At 45.9% G+C, this 27,872-nt stretch overlaps 1 protein-coding gene and 1 long non-coding RNA gene across 5 annotated transcripts in view; one reads left to right on the top strand and one right to left on the bottom strand.

Moving 5' to 3' along the window:
• LOC118929192 (NADH dehydrogenase [ubiquinone] 1 alpha subcomplex subunit 1) overlaps window positions 1-27,872 on the top strand; it is a 51,712-nt gene that overhangs the window by 18,421 nt on the left and 5,419 nt on the right. The window contains exons 3-6 of one of the 3 annotated variants that reach the window (XM_057495858.1): window positions 12,912-13,074; window positions 13,166-13,257; window positions 22,049-22,225; window positions 24,549-24,601. In XM_057495858.1, the coding sequence (XP_057351841.1) occupies window positions 12,912-13,074; window positions 13,166-13,257; window positions 22,049-22,225; window positions 24,549-24,601 (485 nt within the window). Of the gene's footprint in view, window positions 1-1,907; window positions 2,059-3,459; window positions 3,538-12,911; window positions 13,075-13,165; window positions 13,258-22,048; window positions 22,226-24,548; window positions 24,602-27,872 lie in introns of those variants that run through there. The other 2 variants (XM_057495859.1, XM_036919110.2) reach the window with 2 other exon arrangements.
• Window positions 1,019-7,208, bottom strand: LOC130681961 (uncharacterized). 2 transcript variants are annotated; one of them, XR_008995241.1, is made up of 4 exons: window positions 7,106-7,208; window positions 5,479-5,561; window positions 5,241-5,353; window positions 1,019-1,500 (listed from the first exon to the last, which is right to left on the bottom strand). It is a non-coding gene; the product is annotated as an uncharacterized LOC130681961 (long non-coding RNA). The 2 variants fall into 2 exon arrangements; XR_008995240.1 differs by lacking the exon at window positions 7,106-7,208 and having other exon boundaries at window positions 1,020-1,500; window positions 5,479-6,438.

The raw sequence follows: 27,872 nt of genomic DNA, 5'->3' as shown, positions 1-27,872 counted from the left end.
CCTGTCTTAGCTTTCCAGCCTCCCTAATCACCAGAGCAGCATGCAGTGTAGTTTCGTGCTCCCAGAGCACATCTCCAGAGGTAGGTGTTCAGCAGTCCCAGGCCTCCACTCCCTCCCCGCTCCATTTTTCTTCCACCTGCCAGTGAACTGGGGTGGGGGAAGGGCTTGGGTCCCACTGGGTCACAGCTTTGGTATGTCACCCTGTTCCGTGAGTTCTGTTCTTTTCTCCAGGTGTATGCGGTCTGGCGCATCCTTCTTCCTGTTGCTCTTTCAGGATTAGTTGCATTAATTATATTTTCGTGTTATATGCGGTTTTAGGAGGAGGCCTCTGTTTCACCTCTCACGCCTCCATCTTTAATCCTCTGTCAGTTTTGGGTTTTATGTCCTGCTTATAAATGACTTTCCTACCCAAGATGATAAAAGTATATTCTTACAATTTCTCAGATATGTTGGAGTTTCTTTTCTTTTTTTATGTTTAGTGCTTTCACCCATCTACAGGTCATCTTGGGGTATAATTTGAAGCCAAGATTTAACTTTTTTTTTTTCCCAAGAGATAGCCAGGTATCACAACTTACCTCCATTTGTAGAACAGTCTGTTTTTTACTTGAAACACCATTCTAGTAAACTAAATTTCCATATAAACATGGGCCTGTTTCATGAATGTGCCCATCTCTATGCCATTGGTTTGCCAATTTGTGCACCAATACCATATATAAAGAATTAATTATAATTTTATATTTGATAGAATCATATGAAATTGCTGTTTTTGTAGGTCAGAAATGGCCTAGTGGCATTTTCATATGGTTCAACCTAATAGTATGTTCTTATATCTTACAGTTGGATCCTCATTATTATTTTTGAAAATCTTAGTTGCTTTTTAATATTTTCTTCTTGCTCATTTATTCCTCACAGCAAACTTACGTAAAGATTAATTCCATTTTATAGATGAGAAAACGGAGGGTAAGAGTGATTAATAACACCATAAGGACTCAACCTAGGTGATCTGCCTCTCAGTATAATGCTATTTGTGAATCTAATCTAATGGCCATGATGATAGATACCTACTCATCCAGAGCAGTATTTCTCAAAGTATGGCCCAAGAACGACCATCAGAATCACCTGACGTATAGCACAAAATACAGATTCGTAGGCCCCTGGCCAGACCAAATGAATTAGGATTTCTATAAGGTGGCTCCTAGAACCATCCAATTTTAATTTTTTTCAAGAAGATTTTTGTCATAGTAAACAAAATACCTGGATTGTGTTATTTTAACATCTGGTAGTAGAAATGCCATCAATGATTAATCTTTTACTTTAGTTTCTTGAGTATTTGGTTGCAAACTGAGGTAGAGTGGGCCTTCTGAATATAAATGGTGTCATACTTCGTACAGGGCAATAGTTCTGGAGTTGGGGCCCTTGAACTTGAATTGTGCCTCTGCTTCTTCCTTACCGACTTAATTAATCAAGACTTTTAATCTCTCTGAGCCTTCATTTCTTCATCTGTTAAAAAAAAATAGAATGAGGCTAATAGTAGCTTCCTTGTGTTTGCTGTTATTTTATAAGATGGTTTTACCTTACTGTCCGTGGACTTTTTAAAAGTACTTTCAGAAAGATCCAGATTGTAACTAGTTGCTTGACTTTTGTTGTGATGGAAGAGAGGGTATCTTTTCATATAAAGCAATAGGTTTGCTGCTGTCAGAAAATGAAAACTAGGAATCATAGTTTTTTTTTTTACTTTAGCTATTATAAAATTCAGTCCAATTTATTGTTGCAGTTAGAGAAATGTGGGATGTGAAAGTACTTTAATAGCAGAGAATGCCATTTGGTGACACCAGAATTATAAAAGTATATGTATATTTTTTATGGGAACAGAATTCTCACATTTCACCTTTTAAACTGTTTTTCAGGGCTTGGAGAACATTGATTAAGGAAGCATTTTCCTGATTGATGAAAAACAATTCAGTTACGCTCATCTACCCCTGCTAGAAGGTTATTCTGTGTATTATGTTGCATGCAGTATATTATGTAGTTCATAATAAAAACAAAAAAGTAAAATCACAGGTTTTCTTTACTTTTTAAAATAGTACTATTGAAGATTAATCAATCTACCCAATGTAGCTTTATCACTTAAAAAGAAACTAGAAGGCCACTGAGGCTTGTAAAATTATAGACATATGTACACCAGGCACTTAACTATTGTGCCCAGCACCTAATGTGTCATAAATGATAGTTGCTACTCTTATAATAGGTATTAATATATTTGAAAACATTGTTTCCAAAGAGATTCCTGGGAGAATACAGAAAAAGTAGTACTTTTTTTCTAGTTCCTTTTCTGGATGAATCCTATAGTGTTTAGTATTCCAGTTAGGATGCTTTTAAAACAGATTACACTTTCCACTTCCATGCATTATGTACCTGACACACAGTGATTGCCTAAATGCTGCTCTTCATTTTAGTATAGAGCAGCAATAATCACGTTCATAAAGACGAGTGTACTGGCCACTTGTAATGGAGTTGCATGTTCAGTGCTCAAGGTAACCAAACAATAAGATCTGAAAAGGTGTAACTACTGTAAAGGTAGTGATACTCCGTGGATATAGATCAACATTGCAGGTGACCGCAGAACCTCTAGGTGAGAAGACTAAATTGTTCTGCATTCCATCTTGTATCCAGTTTAACATTTGATCTGCTGATGATCCAGAACACACTTGTACTGTGTGGTTTCTGTCGTCCTCATCTTACAGGGCAGGGCTTACAGAGGAAGGAGGTGGCATTCCCACTTAGGGTAATACTTTATATTGTGCCAACCTGTGATGACGAGACTGTTCAAGGAAAGCCAGGGTCGTGGTTACAACCTCTGGTCTACATTTAGTGCCGTACAGGCCTCATTTAGTCGATTGTTAGGTAAACTATCTCTGAAAGGAAGCAAGAGGGCAGGTAGTACAGATAGGGATATAGAAGACATTGACAACATTACTAAATCTTAATTTTGAGGTCTGATCTCTCTCTACTGTGCCTCTAGGTTGGGATCACCCATTAAGTTTATCTCCTTAGAGAAGACAAGTAATGACTCTATAGCATCTTACTATGCTGATAGACAGTGGCTGCAATGGGATGTGTGTGTGGGAGACTTGATAATATGGGTGAATGTTGAAACCACAATGTTGCTCATGTGAAACCTTCATAAGATTGTGATTCGATGATACCTTAATTTAAAAAAAAGTATATCTCCCTAGATGAATGTCAGGGCTGTATAGGGAGGAGCTACAAAAAGACAAATCAGTTGGTCAAGTTTACCATTAGGGTCTGAATTCTCTGCCTCTCCTTTTTGTGGCACCTACTATGAAATTTAACCTTATTTTATACTTTACTGCCAGGGAGTGAACTACATTAAAACACCGTGAAGCTAGAAGATTATAGTGGTGTTTTTTAGCCTGCATTTCTCTTGATTTTTTGCAGGTACAATTAGCCAGAAGGGAAAGCAGCTGTGACGTGGTCCAGCCACTGACCTTGGGTCCATAGGTCACCTGCTCTTAAGGCCAGTTGAAATGATGCGTGGGAAGCAATGCCATTTGTTTGGTTTTATTCACTATCTTAAAACTTTATAAAATAGAGACCATATTCACATAGTTCAGAAATCTAACAGCATAAGGTATTCATTGAGAAGACTTGCTCTAATCCCCTGCCAAGCAGCTGCCACATTGTCACAACACCCTGAAGGTGTCTCTTTATGCACATACAAATACATACACACATTCTTCTGTTTTCTGTAACTAACATCTGACAGTTTACCTTTATGTCCTTGTTTGGAAGAACGGTTCTTGTTTCACATCACATGTACCAGGCTGCCAGTTATTTCTAGAGACAAATAGTCGGAAGACTGAAAAAGGTAAGAGGGAACATTTACATTCAGAAGGGAGAGGAAGAGGATGGCCCTGCCCTTTGTTTGGGAAACATTTTTAAGTAGAATACTTACAGGAAAAGAATATTCTGGAATCAACAATTCCAACTTACAAGGACCCTTAGACGTTTAGTCCACATTGTGATTCTTCAGTTGAAGAAACAAAGGTTCAGGAATGGGAAGCAGTCATTTAGCTAGCTAGTGGCAGAAATGGGCCTAGAATCCTGGTGTTTTGACTCCCAACCTAGTGTACCTTTACTGTTGATGGTTCAATAAACCCGGCAGAGTACATGGTACATACCAGGTGCTGCTCCTCAGATTTGAGTAAGACAGCTTTGCCCTTTAGGAGCTCAGTGTGAGTGGCAGAGTCAATTACAGAGTGGGTCATGAATGCTATGACAAAAGTTTGCAGAAGGTGCTGCTGGGAACACAGGTGGGGCTTGACCCAAACCTCTGGTTGGAAGGAAAGGGAAAGGGCTTAGGGAAAGTTTCCGGGTGGTGCCCACAATAAGCAACGTCTTGAAGATTGGGTAGGATTTATGAGTTAAACAATGGAGTGGAGGACATTCCACCAAGAGAAAACAGCGTGAGTCTGGGGACACAAACTAGAATGGCTGTGTGGGAAAGATCTACAAGCAGTTGTGCAGAAGTAGAGCAGAGCGAGACAGGATGGAGAGGGAAAGGGAGCTGGTGAAGTGGACAGGGACCAGAACAAGAAGGACCTGGAATGTCTCCAGGGTTTTGGACTTTCTCCTGAGGGTAATCAGGAGCCCCTGCAGAGCAGGAAGCAGGAGAGGGAGGTGGTGACTTCCATACCTCTGCCCAGCTGAAGGACTGAAAGCAGTGGGTCTCAACCAGGGTGAGTTTGCCCCCAACTCTGGGAGCACGTTTGGAAAGTCTGGAGACATTTTTTCATTGTCACAACATGAAGGGTTGGGAAAGGCGCTACTGACTTCTAGTGGATAGATGCCAGCAGTGCTTCTCAATGTCATAAAGTGCGCAGCACAGGCCCTCCCAGGACAGTTTATTTTCTGAAGAGTTGATATGCGATGTGGAGACTTGGAGTGTGGGGAGGACCATCATGTCAGGAGGCTCCATCACCTGTCAGCTGTGTGACCTTAGGCAGGTCACTTCACTGCTCTGAGCCTCGGGTCTCCCATCTTTCAAGTAGGGATAGTATGTGCTCCGCATATGTCCCTGGGTGTCTGAGACTCATGAAGTCGTGTATGCGAAGTGGTTTGTAACTGTACACACAGCCCTGTGCGTGTGGAAGGGATCATTGCTAAGCACCCCTTGAACAGCTGTCCAGTCCACCCCCAGGCCGCCCAAAGGCACTTACCCAAATGTGATGTCGGGAGGAGCATCAGGCCCAGTGCAAAACCAAATAGGTGACAGCAGCCATCTTAGGTTCCCTCTTAGAAAATGGTCACGACTAAGGTTATTAACAGAGCACTGCAAACAAAAGACAACAGACAATACTAATCTCCATAAAGATACCAATTGCTCTGAAGGTATTTTCTGAGAGCAGAGAGGAAAATCCAGCTTAGAGCCACTGTGAGAACCTAGTGCTTGGTTACCTGTCTCAGCAGTTGCCACTTGTCCTCTTCTGAAGGAACGTAAGCGGATGGGACTGAAACCAGCTGCCCTCAACAGGAGGCTTCTAGATGAGGGTAGAGGGTAGGGGTTGAGAACTTACCAAGATTTCCCTGACACTTTTGTGATACTCAAATTATTCTACTGTGAGACGAGACACATGGGACAGTCCCAGAACTTTTTCTCTCCCAAGTACGCTGATGCAGATTTTAGGTTATCTAGCGAGACTGGCATTCAGCAAAGAACTGTACTTCCAAAGGCAGGAGAAAACAGGTAGGGAAGGCAATAAAAGCACTGAGCATTACTGCCTTAAGAGAACAAAAGTCCTTCCCATGTGTTCAAATTTCTCTGGTATACCCTGCCTATCCCTGTGTGCCACGTACACATGGCTGGCAGTGTCTGTTTCACTCAGCAGGTAGATTTTCCCTTCTAGGCCAAATGCCCTTTGTTTCTAGAGGCCAGAAAACAGCACAGCCCCCAGAAGCCCACTCTCTTAAGGGCCTAGTCTTTGGGGTGGGTGGGTCAGGTCTCTAGGGCAATCCTGAGTTGTCATCCAGGGCCTGTAAGAGCAGCCCACTGTAGTTCTGACTGTGGACCCGAATCCTTAAGGCACCACCCTCAAAAGTCCAGCCATTCCACAACAACTCTGCCATAGTGCTTTTGTTCTGATCAAGAAAGACACTGTTCAGTGAGGTACTCACCCTATGGCAGATGCACAGTAAGCAGGGGCCCTGGCCTTTACTGTTGGAGGATGGGCCTCAGCTGGGGAAATGACCTGAGCTCCTACTGCCTCCTCCCCCTTCCTGGGATAGTCTGGTGCCCTTTTAGACTTAAAGCAAGGTTACTCAGCCCCACTTGCTTAGAACCTACCTAAATCCAACATGCCTTGCTGCCTCTGACTTGCTAGTTACCTTTTCACGCGAGCACGCCTTATCTTCCCAACTTGATTGTAAGTGCATTGAGGGTGGGGCCTTGTCTTACATTCAGCTTCATTTCTGCGCAGCGCCTGCCACCTGTACACTTGGCAGGTACTTGAAAGATATGTACTAGCTGACTTGGGTTCACTTGACGAGAAGGTCAGAATTTAGCCAGAGCTTCATTGCTGAGAGCTGACAGCCTTGCTAGGCACAGGCAGGGAGGAGGAAAGAGGAGGGAGAAGGAGAAAGAGAAAGAAGAAAAATAAGGAAAGGGGGTGACAGGGTGAGCATGAGGGTATAAGGGGAGAAGGGGGTAGAAACTGAGAGGGAATGAAAATGACTTAAGGGACACAGGTAGGAAAGAATATCATTCAAGGTCCAGAGTGTGCAGTCCTCAAGAGAGGGCCCCTGACCTTAGCCCTGGCCCCTCTTCTTGTGCTCTGATGTCTAAGCCAGCTGCCCTCAACTCAGGAAGAAGCTAACAGCTAGCTACCTTCCAGGTCACTGAAGCAACTCTCTAGTGAGCACCATATCCTCGGTACAAATTTACTCCCACTTGCCACATGCGGGGCAAATGAGGCACCGGTCACTCACTCTCCCCTGGCAGCCTCAGGAAGCCCAGGTGGGCAGGGCAGGGCCATCCAACCAGCCCTGCCTGTCGGTCTTTCTGGCAGCAGATGCCACGCATACTCACCATCAAGCGGCCATCAGGAAGGGGCTCCCTCAGCGTGGTCTGGAAGGAAACCTGGCAGCACGTCCTTGTGCACACGTTGCATGCTCCCTCAGGTGAACGCCCGAGCACTGCAGGACCATGCGCCAGCATCCGGGCCAGGAGCAAGGGCTTGGAGCTCCAAGGAGGCAGGGCGCCCAGTGTGAGGAGAGGCTCACGGTGAGGTAGGGGCGGGGGGTGGGGTGGGGGGCGGGGCACAGTAGAGACTTGGGCTCAGGGCTTCCCAGCTTTCCATTTCCTTCCTGGGGAGGGAGGGGCTGGGCTTGGCAAGCCTGTGGCCAGCCCCCTCCCCTGTGGCACCTGCTCCTCTTACCTGTCACTTCCATCTTGGGACTTCCAAGCCCCTTCTCCACACTAACCTGTGTGGGAAGAGCACAAGCATCCTAGGGCATGCTTTGATGGATGGAACCTGTTCTCAGTGCTGCCTGAGAATCCAAAATTCTCTATCTGTACAGCCCAGAGGCCAGAATTTGTCGCCTTGATGAGGGGTTTGGTTGGGGATGGGTCAAGTTCTGGCTCATGTAATTTAAGCTCCTCTCTAACCCAGTGGGCAATCTCTCCCAGCTCCCCCTAAGGAAGATATTTTGCCCGCAAGGAGTGTCTCCTGCTTGCCACATGTGTCTTCCATCTACGTAATTAATATTCCCACTGCCCACCCTCCCAGGCCAGGTCCTCACCCCAGGCCTCTCACCAGTGGCCCCAGGGCTTCTTAGGAAAGTTTCTGCTGCCCTTGCCCACAAAACCTTGACGCAAAGAAGGCTGAAGCTCTGCTCTTTTGGATGCAGCTACCGCGGGGCCCTGTGTTTCCACCTTCCCCGCTCCCCACAGAGAATCCAGGAGGAGGGCAGGGTGTGGATGGGAGCCTGCCCTGGTGCCAGAAGGTTCACAGCAGTTGGTCTGATGGGCTGTGTGGGAGTCAGACCAGTGACCAGGAGGCCAGTCATCATCAACAGCATTTGTAGATCTGGAACCTGCGGACTCACCAATGACAGTGACCATGCAAGTCCTGGCTTTGCTGCTAGGCATTGGGCCTCAACAGTGAGAGCTCAAGACACACCTGCCCCTCTGGAATCTGTCCCAGGCAAATTCTCCCAGCTTTGGGGAAGCGGTGGCTCTTTCTGGCTCCTTCAGTGTTTGTTTGGTTTTTTTTTCATTAAAGTATCGTTGATATACAATCTCATCTCATGTTGGTTTCAAATATACAACACAGTGGCTCAACAGTTACCCATATTATTAAATCCTCACCCCCTCTAGTGCAGTCACTATCAACGTAGAAGATTTACAGAATCATTAACTGTATTCTCCATTCTGTATTACTGTCCCGGTGGCCAACTTATATTGTGATTGTGAATTATTGGGCCCCTTTATCTCCTTCACCCTCCCCCTGCAACTCACCCCAACCCCTCCTCTTTGGTGACCAACAGTCCCTTTTTAGTGTCTGTGAGTCTACTGCTGTTTTCTTCCTTCTGTTTTGCTTTGTTTTTTATTCCACAAAGAAGTGAAATCATCTGGTACCTGTCTTTCTCCACCTGGTTTATTCCACTTACCATAATATCCCCTAGGTCCACCATGTTGTCACAGGTAGCAGGACTTCTTTCCTTTTTTTTACGGCTGACTAATATTCCATTGTGTATATGTACCACATCTTCTTTATCCATTCATCTATTGATGGACACTTAGGTTGCTTCCATATCTTGGCTATTGCAAATACTGACTCCTCTACTTTTGATTCTGTCTGTTGTGGTTAGTCTCTTCATCGTGATTGTGGTAACTAATGTGTACTGAGCACTTACAAGTGTGCCTGTCCTTGTTTTGAGTGCTCTATATGAATCACCTCATTTCACCTATTATCAACCTTAAGAAGTAACTCCTTTTAAGATCCCCATTCTACACGTGGAGCTAGAGAGGTACAACCACCTGCCTACAGTCACAGAGCCAGTCCGTGGCAGAGCTGGGCCTGGAGACCCTCTGTCTGTGGTTGGAGTCTGAGTTCCTCTGACCACGCTGCACTACCTTCCACCCTTCTCCCTCCCCGACACCCCTCCTGGTCCAGCCTCACTGAGTCACCTCAGCAGCAGGCTCTCTATGCATGAGGTGTCTTCCAGGCAGGGAGTTCAGCATTTCGTTCTGGATAAAGAGGACACTTAGCAAGAGGACACCTTCCTCTCTTGACTGGGATTGAGACCCAGTGTCTTTGGGTGAGGAGCCAACCACTCCATATGCAAAGCAAGGTGGGTACAGGCAGGGGTTCTGAGACTTAGGGATTTGTGGCCTAATAAAATTACAAATTAAAACTGGGTCCTAACATAGGGCCAACAACTTTTTATTTCACCACTTAAAAAGAACATTTTATAATACTCCTATTAATAATAATACAAGAAAGAAGATCTAACCATTACAAAGAGAGCTTATGATGGACCAGGCACTGTTTGTTATGTCTTTCATGAATTATTTGATTTGATTCTCATGATAAAAATCCCTATTCTGTAGGCGCTATTATCCCCATTTTATACACAAGGAGACTTCTTATGTTAAGTAAATTGTTCCCGGGTCTATGCTGATAACTAGTGTAATATAAGCTCATCTTCGAAAACAAGCACACAAGGCAGGTCCTAACCTCAAAATCTGGGAATAAATGAGTGAGAAGCCCCGTCAGTGAAGCTGGATGGCTCTGATGTTGAGTTTTAGGGCACTTATTTAACGCTCACTGTGCCTCAGTTTGTTCACCTGCAATGAAAATAAGAATACCCACCCCATGGGCTGTTGGGCAGAATGAATTTCACACGTGCTCCTCAGAAAGAGCCCCTCGCACAGCGACTGACAGTGGTAAGGACCCAGTGCGTGCCAGCCACGGGGCTCATCACTGCTATTCCTCTGGCAGGGCCCTGCAAGCTTACCTCTTGCTAGGAAGAAACTGGGCGTGGATACCACAGCGTGGCTCTGCTTTGGCCGTCAGATGGTTGCTGGGACTGACTGTGCCCTCCTTCACTAACAGAAGCAGGCAGAAACATTTGGGCTTTGCTTCCCATTGGTTGAAATGGGTGTTGCCATGGCAGCACTTGTAAACATTCAGTCTGGGAATCCTGGGGAAAAGCTGCAGAGAGGCTCTTTCTGCGGCTTCCCAGGCTACTACGGTTCCAAACAAGGATCTGTCTGGTCACTCAGGTATCGGGTGTTGATAAGGGTGGGAGGGCTCCACAAAAAGGCCCTGCACTGGTTCTCCCCAGGCATCACCCAGACTCCAAACTTGACCACACCCTGACCCTTCTCACCCATTCTGCCCATCTGACCTCTCATTAGGAACAGAAAGGGACAAAAAGAACGAGAGGCCAGTGGGAGGGACGCTGAAGAATGGTTGGTACCCACAGATGTGTGAGGGCAAGATCTGAGCTGCTTCCAGAGCCCTGCTCTGCACCTTCCCTCTCCTCTTGGAGCACAGGGCTCCCCAGGGAGGCCTCAAGGAGGTCCTTCCATGGGTGAAGCCCCCACTTCATTTCCTTGGTGTTGAAGGTCAAGTATTTGGCTTCCAGTCAATTTACCAAGAGGCAATTTGCTGAAAGCCAAGTCACTGAATGACCGAGTCACCAAACAGGCCAGTCTCTGAAGTATCAAGTTGCTGTATGGTTAACTCACCAAAGACTAGCGAATTTACCAATTTACCAAAAAGCTCTGCAATTGTCTTTAACAACAGAACTTATAGCAAATCATTTTGGTGAAACTGGCAAAGCCGTCGGGCTGGGGAGAGCCAGTGCTGCAGGGCTTAGGGCCGCCAGACTCCCTCACCCCCCACCCTTCAGTCTCCTCACTCTGGGACGGGCAGCCCGGGAAGGTAACGTTTTCCCCCAGCAAATGACCCTGTCCACCCCTGCTGCAGCAACGGGAAAATGAGGCAGATGCAAACTGAGCTTCATGCTAATATGAAGACCCAAATGAACATGAATCAGCACTATTACTGAATGTTTAAAGGCTGTTCAAACCATTCCTGGGCTGATGGCCACAGGGACCCGGGTTGCCTTGTGTAGCACCTGCCACACCTGGCAACCCACAGTGACGCCAAGAAAGGGAACAAGGGCGACTCTTTCCTTGAAAGAGGCTCACAGAAACAGAGTGAGCACAGTCTGGACTCCAGATGGAAACATGAGAACAGGGCCCCACAACTCTTAACTCTTTGTGAATCTTAGAGGGAGGAGGGCAGGGTAGTTAAGAGTACGGGCCGTGGAGGCAGACCGTTGGTGTGAGCTTGGCTTCCTCATTTCACATAGTAACAAGAGACCCTCTTTCTATGACTGGTGCTGGCATACTGAGGTAGGACAGGTAGGGAAGGGTTAAGTGGAGGGAACGTTTACAAAGGTGTGGGCAGACAGTGGGGAAACGGGGCAAGTGCAGCTCCCTGGGGCTAGTAATGGGCCACAGGGCTGAGGGGAGAGAGTGGCTGCCCTTATCAGCCTGAGAAGTTGTGAGAAGCTGCCCTGGGAGAAGTGGGGGCCTCCTCCATTCAGCGAGCCACAGGGACCTCAAGGAGAGAGCCCCTGGGGAATATATACCTTGCCCTCACTCTCCTCCCTTCAGCCAGATCTTCCCATTGGGTGGAACCTCCTGGGAGCCAGAAGGCACTGAAGAGACCACTGCTGTGGTCTGGTCAGGTCATTCCTCCAGGGCAGAGAGCAGGGGGAGGTGTGGCAGAGCGGCTCTGGAAGGGCAAGTGAGGTCTCATAGGGCGGTGCGGAGTTCACTGAAATGAGCCCACTGAATAGCCCACAGCTGCTACTTAGAGAAAAAGAAAAGGTTCCCTTTGGAGAGGGATCCACTTTCCTGCAACACTCCAATGCAAGGAGTATCTGTGAGCAGTTTTTAACTCTGCCACAAGTGACGGAGTTGTCATAAGAGACTTAAGCAACGAAAAAAAGAGAATTCAAGACTCAAGCAAAAAGATGGAGGATATACAAAGACTCCTAGCCCTGGGATGTACCTTTGTTTATAGCTCTGATAACTCTAGTTTTCACAATCTCAACAGATGTTAAAGGCATTTGGAAAATTTTAGCTATCACTTAGGATAAACATCTTACTAAACTAGGAGCGAATAATTATTTTCTTGATGAGATCAATCTCAAGCCATCAACCAGCCTCATACTTAATGGTGTTAACACCAGAAAACATGCCCACTGAAGTCAGGCACCAAAGGATGCTCACTATCTCTACTTTTACTTGACATTTTTCTGGAAGTGTTAACCAAAGCTAATACTTATAATAAGAGATATATATTTCAGGGAAGAAGGTGGTAAAAAAATTTAAAAAACCAGTCTCTGGCAGATGATACAATTGTATACTAGAAAATCCAAGAGAAAAAAAAAAAAAGAAAACCCAACCCCTCCTATGCTGTATTGCCTCTAAAGATTTTAATTCACTTCACTTTTCAAGAGCTGTGTGCCCTCACCTAAATCAGGGATTGAGGTTCTATTAAAGACTCAACTAGAAATCAATATTGTTAGAACTCCAAAGAAGTTAGGAATCATTATACTACATCTTCACTTAAGTCTTCATGGTTTGCGAATCTGAAAATCCTAAGATGTGTGGGAAAGTAGATCTCAGAGGCCAGGCACAATGGGAAAACAGTGAGGCCTCACTCCTACCCCAACACTTAAGCCCGTCCGTAGATGGAACAACCATTTCCTGTGTCTTGTGATTCCTCCAGAGATTGTCTGTACTTATACGAGCGCATACACACACAGGCACACGAAAGGTAACTTCCTGAACTTCTTTTCCCCGGCAGAGGAAAATGGATGTGACTAAAAGTGTCAAAACTCAGACGAAAATAGATGTGGATGAAAGTCCTACAAGCCAGACGACAGCCACAGAAGACTACAGCAACCTGACGGAAACAGCTCTGGCTTCAGTTAACAGGGCCGTCACTGATGCTGTTAAGGCTGTAGAAGGTAGGAATCCTGTTAGGCCACCTAGAGGATGGCCTCATATAACGAACGCCACACGACCCCGGCAACTAACAAATTCACACCTTGTTTGCAGAAGCTGAAAACCCCATCAAAAACATCACCTGGATCACACACAGTGAATTCACAGAAGAAAGAGGCCGTGAACAAATTGAAGAGTTCATTTTGGTAAGTTAGTTGACTAACTCCAGCTTGGCAGACAAGGGGGAAGAACAATGAAAAAGGCTCTTGTTTGATGAAAAGTTTGAAGTCCAGAAACCCTAGGAGACAATATCAAAGGGGATGAGAGTAAGTAAACACTGCCTTCCCCTGGGTTCCAAAATCAAACTCTAATAGTCTTTGAAGGTGAAAAGCACAGTCGTATTTTCCAGTGTTTGTCCATTTCCCTAGGAAAATCTGATATTCCCAGTTAAGCAGTTTTTCCCTGCTGGCACTCCATTGGAGGGACACCTAGCTGTCTAAGGAGGATGCTGCTCTCCCAAAACAGGAGCTGCCCATCACTGACATATAAACAGAGGGGATGTGGATGGATCAAAACTCTTTTTTCAGCTTTGGAAGGAAGTGCCCACACATGAAGGTGTAAATGCCTATGAATTCCTTTTCCTTTTCCTCCTGTGCCTGGCTTTGACCCATCTGTGTGGCTTATCCTGGCAACTTTGGTGAAAAGGCTCTGGGTGGCTTTGCATAACAGGCAAGGTGGGTGAAGGCGTAGAACTTGAAATCCCTACTCGTATTCTCTCAGAAGAGAGACCAGTTGAAATTGGCAGAGGCAAACTCCTGACCCCTGGAGAAGTTTCCTGCTGTCTGTTTTCCGGCTAGCCCCTCAAAGCCCTAAGGACCCTACACTCTAGGAAGCCCGAGCCAGTGGGAATGAGGAAAAGTCACGGATTTCTGGTTCCACACCCTCTACTTATACTCCAGTGGGCACAACTCACCATTCCCATTACAAGGGGTCTCTAGTGAAGGTGAGCGGTGCAAAGTACTCATTACTTTCGGGCCGTCTTGCGCTGGAGCATGTCTACATTTGAGGTTGGGCAAAAGCCCCTGCCTGCTGCACGCAGGGTTTGTGAATCAGATTGGACTGGGACACAGAACAAACGGGAAAAGTTTCCCCTGAAAATCTCACTGGTTATTCTGAGTAAAAGGCAAAAGTTAAGTCCTGACAGTGGCCTACAGGGCCGGACACGATCTGAGTCCCCTTCTCTTTCCTAACTTACAGCTTAGACTCCATGACCTGCTGCTACCTTCTCCCCTTTCACCTTCCTCACTCCAGCCACACTTGCCTTCTTGCTGTTCAGCTGCCACGTATGCTCCCAGGGCAAGGCCTTTGTTCTTGTGATTCTGTCTGCCTGGAACCCTCTCCCCTGAGATCTTTTCTCATGGCTCAGGACTTATCTCTCTTCAGATCTTTGTTAAGATGCCACCTGCTCATTCACTCTGAGAACGACCTGAAGACTGACTAGCAGAACAGCTCTTCCATTACTAAAGACAAAGATAAAGTCACATCGAGAAGGGTAGGAGGGGTAAAGACATAGTTAGGAACCAAACCCCTGGCGTGGTGACCCACAAGGAGGCACATTATAGGCATGGAGGTCCTCCTTGAGGAGGGAGGGCTTCAAGCCCCACATTGGGCATCCCCCTCCTGGGGATCTGTACCAAGAGATGAGCCCCCATAATGTCTGGCCTTGAAAATCAGCAGGGCTTAACCCCGGGAGCTTTGAAAATCATCAGGGAGGCTTAACTTTAGGAGAGCTGCAGGGCTATAGAAACCATCTCTGCTCTTGAAGAGCCAGCATACGGTATCACTCTCTGAGACCTAGCTCAGAGGCAGCAATTTGAACAGCACCTGGGCTATATGTGAAGGAGATTTCTGGACTAATTTTAGGGTGTGTACCATTTTTCTTTCCCTCCTTCACCCTATCTGGCTTGAGGCTGGTGGAACGCCAGTTCTCACGCTCTCCATCTACCTTGCTAGTACTGCTCACCTTGGCCCAGGGTTCCCCTGTGCACCTACCCTGCCCCAGAAGGCACCCTTTTAGAGCAGCTCTGTGCTGCCAATGGGTTTCAGCCCCGGGCAAGTTCACTCTTGATTTGGTGAGACCAAAAAATGACAGTGGAACATTCTTGGGGTGAAAGGGTTTATACCCAACTTTATTCCCACGGTGGCAGGTCAGTCACTAGAATCCCATCCACCTCAGAGCAAGTCTGCATGCAGCAAGCCGGTCTCTGCCTCCAGGCCTCTCTGCACCCCCAGCCGTCTCGGTCTCTGTCCTTGGCACTGCCACCACTCCAGCCTCTGCTCTCCTGCAGCCGTGCAGCCCGGAGCACTGGGCGGAGCTCTTTAGAGTCGATAATAGCCTATTTCCCACATGTGTGCAGTGAGCAAGCCGACCAGGGTCAGGTGAGAATACTGGCTGGCCATAGGAACTTTCGTTTTCTCTACACTCCACCACTCCAGGATTCTTGCCTCTCAATCTATGCACCCTCAATCTTCTGCAATAGTCCCTGTGCAAGAAAGCTGGAACATTGCAACCAAATTCCACAATAAAAACAGAGGCTATGGCAATATACAAATAAGAAAAATTATGATACAGATAAAAGAAATTATAAAAACCCTCAAGCCTGAGGAGATCCATTGCCACGGAGCGGTCATCCCAGCTCTATTCAGACCAGTTCTACTCAGAAGAGTTAACCACAAGGACCATGGGTGAGCCTTACAATACCCGCCTTCCCCAGGCCCTAGAGGGCTTCACCAACCTCTCCAGCAGACACAGAAGCCGGTCTTGTGGCTTTGTCTCTGGCTTCCATTTCTTGGCCCTCGCTTTAGCCAACTGCTGAAAACTGTGCTCCCGCTTCAGTTGCTGTCACAGCTCCGGTAAGAGTTTATTTGACTTCCCTTCTAATTTCCCTCGGTCTGCACCTGCCCCTATTAAAGCAGCGCACATCTGGGTCCTTGTGACCTTCACGGGCCCTTTAAATTCTTCCTCCGAGTAGTGGACCGTATTTCTTTCTGTGCTCTCATTGCTTCAGCGTCTCCCAAGTCTGCTCTGCTACTGTAAGGGAAACCTCACTTATGGGTCGCCCTAAGTGAGGGGCAAGAATGGCTACTAGGGACCCAAAGAAGGATGTGGGAGCCATCTGAGGCTCCACATTTCTCATCCCCACAGTAAAAGTGTACTCATCGGGGCCATAATTCTCTGGACTGTACGATGGCATCTTTCACGCCTACCTCCCAAAACACCTGCTGGAGCTCAGCATACATCTGCCATCTAGTGGGAAAGGATGGCAAATCACCCTAATTGGGCCAGACACTGTGACCAGTGGCCATAATCCAATCAAGGAGGGAGTGATTTTCTAGGGTCTGAAGTACATTTTGCAGTTGCTGCCTCAAGGCAGGCTAAGTCATCAGGGAAGCCAGTTTTCCCATTTCTAAACCGGGCAGACGAATTCCATCAACAACTACATCCTTAAGGTGCAAGAGCCAAGCTGATACCCGACTCAGAGGACTTCTCCCTAAAGCGGAAGCCCAAATTCACCAGCTCAGCCTGAGTGTAGTGGCAGAGCATACAGTACTTCCACGACCTGCTGCGGAGGGGGCTGCACCTCTCCTGGAGGAACCCGTGGCTGCTGCATCTTCATTTGTTTTTCTACAACCAGTGGGGGTGGGGGATGCGGGGGGGACGGGCTCTCCACCAGCTTTCAGCCGGGTTGGCGCTTTCAACAGAGGAGGGGCTGATGCCTCCAGCACTGGCACGACCCCCACCCCCACCTGTTTGTAAAACCTCGGCTCCTCCTTCATTTCTGGGGCTGCCAGGCTCCACTATACCCTTCACCTCCCCCACAGCCATTCACACTCTCATGCTGCTGCTTCTTGTGCTGCCATGACATCCTTTACCATTTCCACAGCACCTTGTAGTGACGCCATTTCAGTTATCAACAATTTTTTTACCTCCTCTACAGCACCTCGCAGCTCATGTTCTCGTGCTGCCTCTTCTCATGCTTCTTGCAGGAGGGCGTCTTTCTCCCTTATGGCCTTTCTTAACACTGTGAGAAAAAGCCAGCCCACAGTTTCTGCCGCCTCATGGGCACTGTTTAAGGAATTCCCTACTTTGCTGAGGGCCAAAGCTCTACTGCCTCGGGTGTCACCTCCACCTCTCCCCAGTCTTGGGGTGGGACCCAGTCCTCTAGGAGGCAAGCTATGTCAGACCGTATGTCCTTTGGGGGACACTCACATGTCTCCCCATCCATAGATGCAGCCCGCTGAAGTGCTCTTCCCACGAGGGCAGCCTGTTTCATTCTTTGGTCTGCAGTGAATCCTGCCAACATCACCAATGGTCTTGCCCATGGGTTTCAGCCCTGAACAAGTTCACTATGGATTCAGTGGGACCGAAAAAATGACAGTGGAACATCCTTGGGGTGAAAGGGTTTATACCCAACTTTATTCCCATGGTGGCAGGTCAATCACTAGAATCTCATCCACTCAGAGAGTGGGCCTCTCTACCACCCACAGCTGTCTCAGTCTCTGTCCTCGGTGCTGCAACCACTCCAGCCTCTGCTCTCCGGCAGCCATGCAGCTCACAGCACTGGGCGGAGCTCTTTATATAGTCAGTAATAATGTATTGCCCACACGTGTGCAGTGAGCAAGCCAACCAGGGTCAGGTGAGAATCCAGGTGATAGGAACCTTCATTTTCTCTACAAGCTCCCACCGTGCCACACTGGTAGGCAGCCTTGGTTGGGACCAATGTCCCCCCACTGTGGCTCCCACCCTACTACACCTGGTGGGCAGCCTTGGTCAGGACCAGTGCCCCCAAAGTGACTCCTGCACCTGGGAGGTGGGGGCGAGCCATGCCTACCAGCATGCCGAAAACAATCATGGCCAGGCCTTGCAGCCAGCTACACAGAGGGCTAACCACACTAACCAGCATGCCCCCACCACCTGTAGCCAGGTCCCTCAGCCAGCTGCACCTGGGGCCAGCCCTGCCCACCTCTCAATCTATGCAGCAGTCGTGGCCCAGTCACAATAGGAGGGCACAGGCAGCCCACACAGGGGCCACTTGTGGACTGCTTGATTCTGGTGACCAGGCATGATTGTGCTACTGGCTCCCACAGGATGCCTTCCACAGAAAGCCACTACTTTCAAGACCAGGAGATGCAGCTGGCCTACCTGATGAATAAAAACAAACGCAGAGAGTCAGGCAAAATTAAGAGACAGAGGAGTGTGTTCCAAAAGACAGAAGAAGACAAAACCTCAGAAAAAGAGAGAACTAAATGGAGATAAAGAACCTACCGGATAAAGAGTTCAAAATAATGGTCATAAAGATGCTTACCAGAGTTGGAAGAACTCAGAACTTCCAACAAAAGAAAACATAAGGAAGAATCAGAGCTGAAGAATACAGTAACTAAAATGAAAAATGCATGAGAGGGAATCAGTAACAGATAAGAGGGTACAGAAGAACAGATAAGTGATCTAGAGGACAGGACAGAGGAAATCATTCAAGCTGCAAAGAAAACAATGAGGATAGGTTAAAGGACCTTAAGGACATCGCAGGAGTTCTTGTGTACTGTTGGTGGGAATGTAAATTGGTGCAGTTACTATGAAAAGTTCCTCAAAAAATTAAAATCAGAAATATCATACAACCCAGCAATGCCGCTTCTGGGTATTTACCCGAGGAAAATAAAAACACTAATTTGAAAATGTATACGAACCCCGTATGTTTACTGCAACATTATTTACAACAGCAAAGATACGGAAGCAACCTACGTGTCCACTGATAAATGGATAAAGAAGATACATATGTATGCACGCACGCACGCACACACACGCACGCACACACACATGAGTATTATTCAGCCATAAAAAGTATGACATTCTGCCATTTGCAACAGCATGGATGTGCCTACAGGATATTATGCTAAGTGAAATAAGTCAGGGAAAGACAGTATCATGTGATTTCACTTACATGTGGAACCTAAAAAACAAAAATAACAAACCCAGAAATAGACTCATAAATACAGAGAACTGGTAGCTGCCAGAGGGGAAAGGATCGGGGGAATAGGTGAAATAGGTGAAGGGGATTAAGAAGTACAAACTTCCTGTTATAAAATAAATGTCATAGATGTGAAAAGTACAACAGAGGGAATATAGCCAATAATACTGTAATGCCTTTGTATGGTGACAGATGGTAAGTACACTTACTGTAGTGAGCATTTAGCAATGTATATAAACATCAAATCACCATTGTACACCTAAAACTAATATATATATTTCAACTACAGTCCAATTAAAAATAAATATACGTTTTTAAATGTGCCATCTGTTCATTAAGGCCTTTCCTGGTCACCTCACCTAAAACTGCAACCCTCTCTCCTTCTCTTGATTTTTTATCCCTTAGCATTTAGCTCTACCTAAGATATTAGATTTTACTTATTGACCCTACTGCCTTTCTTCCATGACCAGATCATATGGTCCATGAGGCAAAGACTTTTCATTTCTCTGTTTCCAGTCCCTAGAAAGGTCAGGTATACGCAGAGATGCTCTATAAATGTGTTAAATACATGAACAGAGTTATTCTCTCCATACCACTCTGTCTTCACAGATGAAGAGCTTATCTTTTTTTGTAGGGCTGTTATTGAGGACAGAGGTGATTAGAAAGCAGGTGACTGACAAGCTAAAAGCTCTCGCTCTACAAGCATAACTCCTCACATAAAGTCACCTCATTCCTAGCCCTACTAATGCAGCCAGCCCTTGAAGTGACGTCTGCCGTCTAGGTGCTAGGCATTTCTGACAGGAAGTTTTCTCAAGCTTAGTGCAGATTTCCCAAAGTCCACCATACCCCAGGGGATGGCAAATTAGCAGTTCCCGTTGACGAAGCATTGTGATGTGCCGAGCACTGCTACGCATTCCACGTGCATTATCTCATTTAATCCTCACAAGAAATGTGTGTGTAGGTACATCAGCATACCAGTTTTACAGATGAGGAACCTTGAGGCTCAGAGGGGTTTGACAATTTGCCCAAAGTCTTTCTGAATTAAGCAGCAGAATGAAGTTGTGAGCATAGGCTTGTCTGATACACTTTTTCCACCATAGTAGGAAGAAGACTTACGTGTTTCTGGGGAGGAAATAGGCACATTTATACATTTGCCAGTGGGCACAATAATTGGTTTATTCTCCTTAGGAATGAAACCTGGCAACAAGAATACACAAATAAGGTCTTTATGAGGGAAAAATCAGAAAATCCCCAATGCCTAGCACAGTTAAAATTATTTTTATAATAAAAATAAGACATCATTATTTTTTAAAAAACCCAGTGAGCAAAAAGACACAAAGTACAAAATGAAAGTTCCCCTGCCGCCTCCACAGTACCCAGTTCTAGTCCCTCAGAGGCCACTTACCATTGGTAACAGTTTTGTGCCCATAATTCCAGGTGCCTGTTGATTTTGAGTTGTTCAATAATATGTAACTGGCTAAGCCATCCACGGTAGAGTAGCACAATGAGATACTGCTTCCTGGAAGTGAGCGTATGAAGCAATGTTACGTAAAAATTACAAAACACAAGGACTAAGACACGTTCACTGGAGCTACACAAAAGTCGGCAGCCTGCACAGTGGTAAAAATGGGAAGGCTGGCCTGGTGGAGACTGTTGAGTTTAATGTATCTAAGGCTGCCTTAGTTAAAAGGGGGGGAAAAAACTCCACTAAGACACCAAGTTGAGAGGACGAAAATCTTGGAATTGAGAATTCTGTGGGGGTGGCGAGAGAGCACTTAAGTGGCTGCTTGGGAGCCCTGGGTCCCAGTCCCAGCTGTTGTTTTGGACTGTCCCGTCCCAAGCTAGGCCCTAATATCCTCATCTGCAAAGTAAGGGCCTTTGTTATACGATCTCTAGGGACCATTCCGATGCTACAAAGTCTGTGATTGTGTGACAGATTAAACATTAGGGCTGAAAAAATATGCTGAGCCATATAGAAAGGATGGAAAGAAAGACATGCTCCAGTGGGCCTCAAGGGTCTGACTGTCAGACTCCTTCATTAAAAGGAGTAATGATCTACACATAAGCCATAGTCCCTGATCTCAAGGAATCTTGAGTCTGGCGCTCCACTCTGGCTGACTGAGACAGCCAATTGGGTGTTGTTTGAAATAAAGTAAGCTGAGGCAGAAGACCAATCTTTTTTTTTTTTTTTTTTTAAGAGGACCACAAATCTTTTTACCATCTCCTCCCACTCTCCTTCCTCCTATCACTGGGATTGTTAAGACAATCCTACTTCCTTCCGTGAACCTTCATCTTCTGGATATTTTTTGATTTGGAAGCTTCCTGTGCTCCAATAGCCAGCCCAAGGGGGTTCAGTTGAACGGACCTTGTTTAATACCTACAGTATTCAAGGCCCTTGTGCTAAAAATCAGGGCTGCATTATGACTTCTGTGGGACCCAGATGCTAGCAAGATTGTGCCTTGCAGGGGGAGGCTTCTCCCAGGGTGGAGACACAGGTGTGAGGGATCTAGGTGATCCTATTGCCCGACTCACTCCTTTTCTGACCTTATTTGATCAGCCACCTATGGCTGCAATGAAGTGAGTCTGATTTCCAAAAGCAGCTTGTGAAACCAGCCTTATTACTTTCTAGTCACACCTGTAGGTCTCCCTTGCCTCCCAAGTAAGGGTCTGGAAGGTCAGTGTGTGTGCGGTGTGTATGTACACATACACATCTGAGTGTGCACCTCTGCATTCAAAGCCCAATCTTTAGTCATGTCTGCATTACTCATTTCATTTCAGCTCCACCTTTTCTCTCCTTCATTTGTGGAAATAATTGGGATGCGCCTCCAGCTTGAATCTCAATCAAAAATGTTAGAAATGGACTCCAGAAGCAAGGCTGTAACTCCTACTGTTGTGACTGTTGTGCACTGCCTTTATCTAGAGGATGTGAACGCAAGTCTGCTCTGTGTACTGTCTTTTTTCTATGAAACAGACTTGGGAGCATCAAGACAACTGGCTGCACTACACAGAACTCATAGAGAGGAAAGACTTGATTCACAGCTTCCACTACATCTACTGTGTACGCTGGAGCATTCCAACTGCTTCAAGACCCGTGACACAAGTTAGTGCTGCTGCCTTCTTCACCATCAAGGTCTTCAAAAGCAAACCAGTAGGTGCTCCTTTCCTGCCCTGTCCCCTTTGATGAGCCTCCAATGAGAATGGAGACTTCTGCCGAGGTCACTGATGACCCCTTCTTTGTAAAACTTGAGTCATATTTCTGTCCTCATCTTGCTTGGCTTATCTGCAGCACTTGCCATAGCTGATCACTCACTCCTCCACGACACATTCCATTTTGCTTCTAGAGCAACGTACTCCCCCGGTTTTCCTTCTGCCTCACCATTGCTCTTCAGTCTCTACTGGTTTCTCCTCCTCCCATTAACCTCTTCATGTTGGAATGTCCCAACACTCGGGCCTTGGACCACCTCCTCCTTACTCATACTTCCCTGATGATCTTATCTAGTCTCTTGACTTGAAATGCCACCTTGAGATTATGATCCCCAAATTTGCATCTCCAGCCCGGATCTCTGAGCTTGGATGTTTGACGGACATCTCACTTACTGTATCCAAAACCGAACTTCTGATTTTCCCTTCCAAACCTGACCTACCTGCATCTTTCTCACCTCAGCTGATGGCTGACATCCTTGGCATCATCCTTGACTCTCTCACATCCCTCATTCAATCCATCAGGAAATCCTGTCGGCCTTGCCTTCAAAAATAGGTCCTGGATCCAACAATTTCTTTCCACTCCACTTCTACCTCCCTGGTCTAAGACACCAACATCTCTCACCAAGATTATTCCAATAGCCTTCTAACCCATCTTTCTGCCTCCACCTTTGCCCTCATCACGTGTCTTTTCAATACAGTAGTAAGCCAGAGTAAGCCTTATAAAATGAATTTATGTCACTCCTCTGTTTAAAATGTTCCAACATGTTTCCCAAACTTCAGCGTGCATACACATTACTTGGTGATCTTGTCAAAAGGAAGATTCTGTTTCAGCAGGTCTGGGCTGGGGCTTGAGATTCTGCATTACTAAGAAGCTCCGAGGCAATGCTCATGCTGCAGGTCCACTGACTAAGCTTTGAGTAGTGAGACCCACAAGGCCTTCTATGATTTGGCCTTTGTTATTTCTGCTTTCCCACTCCTCCTCCCTCACTTACTGTGCTCCAGCCACTCTGATCTTGCCACTGGTTAATAATCCGGTTACAGTCCTGCCTCAGGGCCTTTGCACTTGCTGTTGCCGCTGACCGGAACACGCCCCTAGGTATGTGCGTGGCCTGCTCTCCCACCTCCTACACCACACTTTCTGTTCTCACCCCATGTTTTTCTACATAACATTTTATCACCTTCTGGTATTCTATGTAATTTGTTATCTTGTTACTGTCCGTTCCCTCAACCAGAAACTAAGCACCACAAAGGCAGGGACTTTTGTCTTGCTGTAAAACAAGGCCTGGCAAACAGGCCCTCAAGAAATACTTGAAGCAATGACTGCATGTAGCCACTAGATAGACCAAAATTATGAAATTATGTTGATAGCTGGTATGAAAGGAAATAAAGTAACATCTACGAATCCTGCGTCAGGGTCCTCAGAGGAGCAGGGCCGGTACCAAGCATAATGCCTCGAACACAGCAGACACAAAAACGTTACTTGACCCCTGTTCTTGATATTCTCTCACAGAAGTTATTTGAGGCTTTGCCTGACTCTAAGGCTTTATTTATATGTGACCACGCAGTGAGCCAACCACACCCTATATTCATCCCATCCTAGTACAAACTTATCTATTCAGAGTTTGGAACCTGGAATAGTCCAAAGAGGTAAAATATGTGGAGCTCTCACTTCTCCTGATCAGAGATCCTGTCATCGGCTGTCTTGCTAACTGGCAGGGTTAGAAATCAGTAGTAAGGCTGGTGGAGGTAAGCAAGACCATGACCAGAGACCACACAGAGAGAGGGCTAAGGAGAAGGGCTCTTGCTCACAATGGCAAGTATAATTTTGAAGGGGGAATGGGTGGGGAACCACTGAGATAATATTACAACTTACATTTTGATGCTGCTTTATAAGTGTTTTTGAACCTTGTTCACCTATACTATTTCATTCTTATGCCATTCCTAAGAGGTAAAGTAGACACTGTCAGTTGAGCAAACTGAAACATGGAAAGAAGGTGAATGACTGACTTACACTCCTGTTAACAAGGAGCACAAGCCTCTCCTGACTTGTTTCTAAGTTTGTGGAGATTTTTAAGGTGTCTGTTGCCAAAAAGATCTTTTGGGAAACAAAAGTTTGAAGTGACAAAGAACTACCACCTAGAGACTCCCAATTCGTAAGGAAGACGAATTGCAGAAATGTAAGAGTAAACGTACGGACAAGTGTAGGCATGTGGAGGTAGTTAGGAGTTGGTAAGATCTAGGTTGACAGTTGTCCTTTTCTCTCGTAGGATATACCCATTGAAGTCTCTTACATCTTTGAGGACCATTCATTAGTTCACAGGTAATGAACATTTGGAGACTTACTTTGAAAGGGTGGTTGGAAAAAGGTCATCACACTCCAGGAATCTAGCAGGCCTACAGCCAGAGATAACTCACATCATGGTCACCTCTCTTCTTTGGACCACCTTCCCCATTAGGGTGGCTGAAAGGATTCTGCATTTTTTTTTTTTATGTCTCCTTCGTCGGTGGTTAGAAGCTTGAGGATTGGCTGTTTGGAGCAGGGTGGGGCAAATAATGGGTCACATCTGAGGCGGAGCCAACATGGCGGCGTGAGTAGGACAGTGGGAATCTCCTCCCAAAAACATATATACTTTTGAAAATACAACAAACACAACTAGCCCTAAAAGAGACACCAGAAGACGCAGGACAGTGGCCAGACCGCAGCTACACCAGCGAGAACCCAGCGACTGGTGAAAGGGGTAAGATACAAGCCCCGGCCTGGCGGGACCCGAGCGCCCCTCCCCCCAGCTCCCAGCGGGAGAAGAACACGCAGAGCGGGAGGGAGACGGAGCCCAGGACTGCTGAACACCCAGACCCAGCCATCCGGGCCAGAGCGCAGACACAGTACGTGCCCAGGGGGCCCTGGATACTGGGGGAACAGGGAGTAAGACCTCTGAGCGGGTGCCGAAGCTGATGCCCCTGTGACAAAGAAAAGCGGGGGCTTTTTGAAAGTCTTAAAGGGACAGGGACTTAACAGCTTGACGGAAACAACCCAGGTCACAGTACAGCAGCTGGAAATTACAGGGAAAACCGGGTGCACTAACCCCCTGGGCAACAGCTCTGAGACCCCTCACGGAGGCAAACAGTCAAGCAGCCCCCCCATCCATTACCCCACTGGGCGCTGCGAAAGCAGAGAAGCAGCCTGAGACAAATTCCGCCCACAGAAAGGGAAATTCCTCCCTTCCGGCCAGGCAAGACACAAAGACCCACTCTACACGCAATTACCCAACACAAGCCACTAGGGGTCGCAGTTGTCCCAGTAAAGAAAGGCCAGTAGCAAGTGAAAATTTTGGCCCTCCCAGCTGACAGTCAATAGCACCTGTCAACATGAAAAGGCAAAAAAATATGATCCAGACAAGACTAACCCAGACAGCTTCGGCATCTGCTACATCTTCCCCTGGGAAGGAATCTGGGGAGATAGATTTAGCCAGTCTTCCTGAAAAAGAAATCAAAACAAAAGTCATAACCATGCTGATGGACTTGCAGAGAAATATGCAAGAACTAAGGAAGGAGAATTCAGAAATAAAACAAGCTCTGGAAGGACTTCAAAACAGAATGGACGAGATGCAAGAGACCATTAATGGACTAGAAAACAGGGAACAGGAACGCAGAGAAGCTGATGCAGAGAGAGATAAAAGGATCTCCAGGAATGAAAGAATTTTAAGAGAGCTGAGTGACCAATCAAAAAGGAACAGTATAAGAATCATAGGTATTCCAGAAGAAGTAGAGAGAGAAAAGGGGATAGAAAATGTCTTTGAAGAAATAATTGCTGAAAATTTCCCCAAACTAGGGGAAGAAACGGCCTCTCAGACCACAGAGGTACACAGAACTCCCATGACAAGGCATCCAAGGAGGGCAACAGCAAGACACATAATAATTAAAATGGCAAAGATCAAAGACAAGGACAAAGTATTACAAGCAGCCAGAGAGAAAAAAAAGGTTACCTACAAAGGAAAACCCATCAGGCTATCATCAGACTTCTCAACAGAAACCCTACAGGCCAGAAGAGAATGGCATGATATACTTAATGCAATGAAACAGAAGGGCCTCGAACCAAGACTACTGTATCCAGCACGAATATCATTTAAATATGAAGGAGGGATTAAACAATTCCCAGACAGGCAAAAGTTGAGGGAATTTGCCTCCCACAAACCACCTCTACAGGGCATCCTACAGGGACTGCTCTAGATGGGAGCACTCCTAAAAAGAGCACACAACAAAACACCCAACATATGAAGAAGGGAGGAGGAGGAATAAGAAGGGAGAGAAATAAAGAATCATCAGACTGTGTTTATAATAGCTCAACAAGCGAGTTAAGTTAGACAGTAAGATAGTAAAGAAGCTAACCCTAAACCTTTGGTAACCACAAACTTAAAGCCTGCAATGGCAATAAATTCATACCTTTCAATAATCACCCTAAATGTAAATGGACTGAATGCACCAATCAAAAGACACAGAGTAATAGAATGGATAAAAAAGCAAGATCCATCCATATGCTGCTTACAAGAGACTCACCTCAAACCCAAAGACGTGCACAGACTTAAAGTCAAGGGATGGAAAAAGATATTTCAAGCAAACAACAGAGAGAAGAAAGCAGGTGTTGCAATTCTGGTATCAGACAAAACAGACTTCAAAATAAAGAAAGTAACAAAAGACAAAGAAGGACATTACATAATGATAAAGGGCTCAGTCCATCAAGAGGATAAAACCATTATAAATATATATGCACCCAATACAGGAGCACCAACATACCTGAAACAAATATTAATAGAACTAAAGGAGGAAATAGAATGCAATGCATTCATTCTAGGAGACTTCAACACACCACTCACTCCAAAGGACAGATCCACCAGACAGAAAATAAGTAAGGACACAGAGGCACTGAACAACACATTAGAACAGATGGACCTAATAGACATCTACAGAACTCTACATCCAAAAGCAACAGGATACACATTCTTCTCAAGTGCACATGGAACATTCTCCAGAATAGACCACATACTAGGACACAAAAAGAGCCTCAGTAAATTCCAAAAGATTGAAACCCTACCAACCAACTTTTCAGACCACAAGGGCATTAAACTAGAAATAAACTGTTCAAAAAAAGCAAAAAGGCTCACAAACACATGGAGGCTAAACAACACGCTCCTAAATAATCAATGGATCAATGACCAAATCAAAATGGAGATCCAGCAACATATGGAAACAAATGACAACAACAACACTAAGCCCCAACTTCTGTGGGACACAGCAAAAGCAGTCTTAAGAGGAAAGTATATAGCAATCCAAGCATATTTAAAAAAGGAAGAGCAATCCCAAATGAACGGTCTAATGTCACAACTATCGAAATTGGAAAAAGAAGAACAAATGAGGCCTAAGGTCAGCAGAAGGAGGGACATAATAAAGATCAGAGAAGAAATAAATAAAATTGAGAAGAATAAAACAATAGCAAAAATCAATGAAACCAAGAGCTGGTTCTTCGAGAAAATAAACAAAATAGATAAGCCTCTAGCCAGACTTATTAAGAGGAAAAGAGAGTCAACACAAATCAA

Source organism: Manis pentadactyla, chromosome X (assembly GCF_030020395.1).
Source record: "Manis pentadactyla isolate mManPen7 chromosome X, mManPen7.hap1, whole genome shotgun sequence".
Classification (NCBI taxonomy): Eukaryota; Metazoa; Chordata; class Mammalia; order Pholidota; family Manidae; genus Manis; species Manis pentadactyla.
Note: the sequence above shows the minus strand (reverse complement) of the source record. Positions and strands in the feature narration are given on the sequence as shown.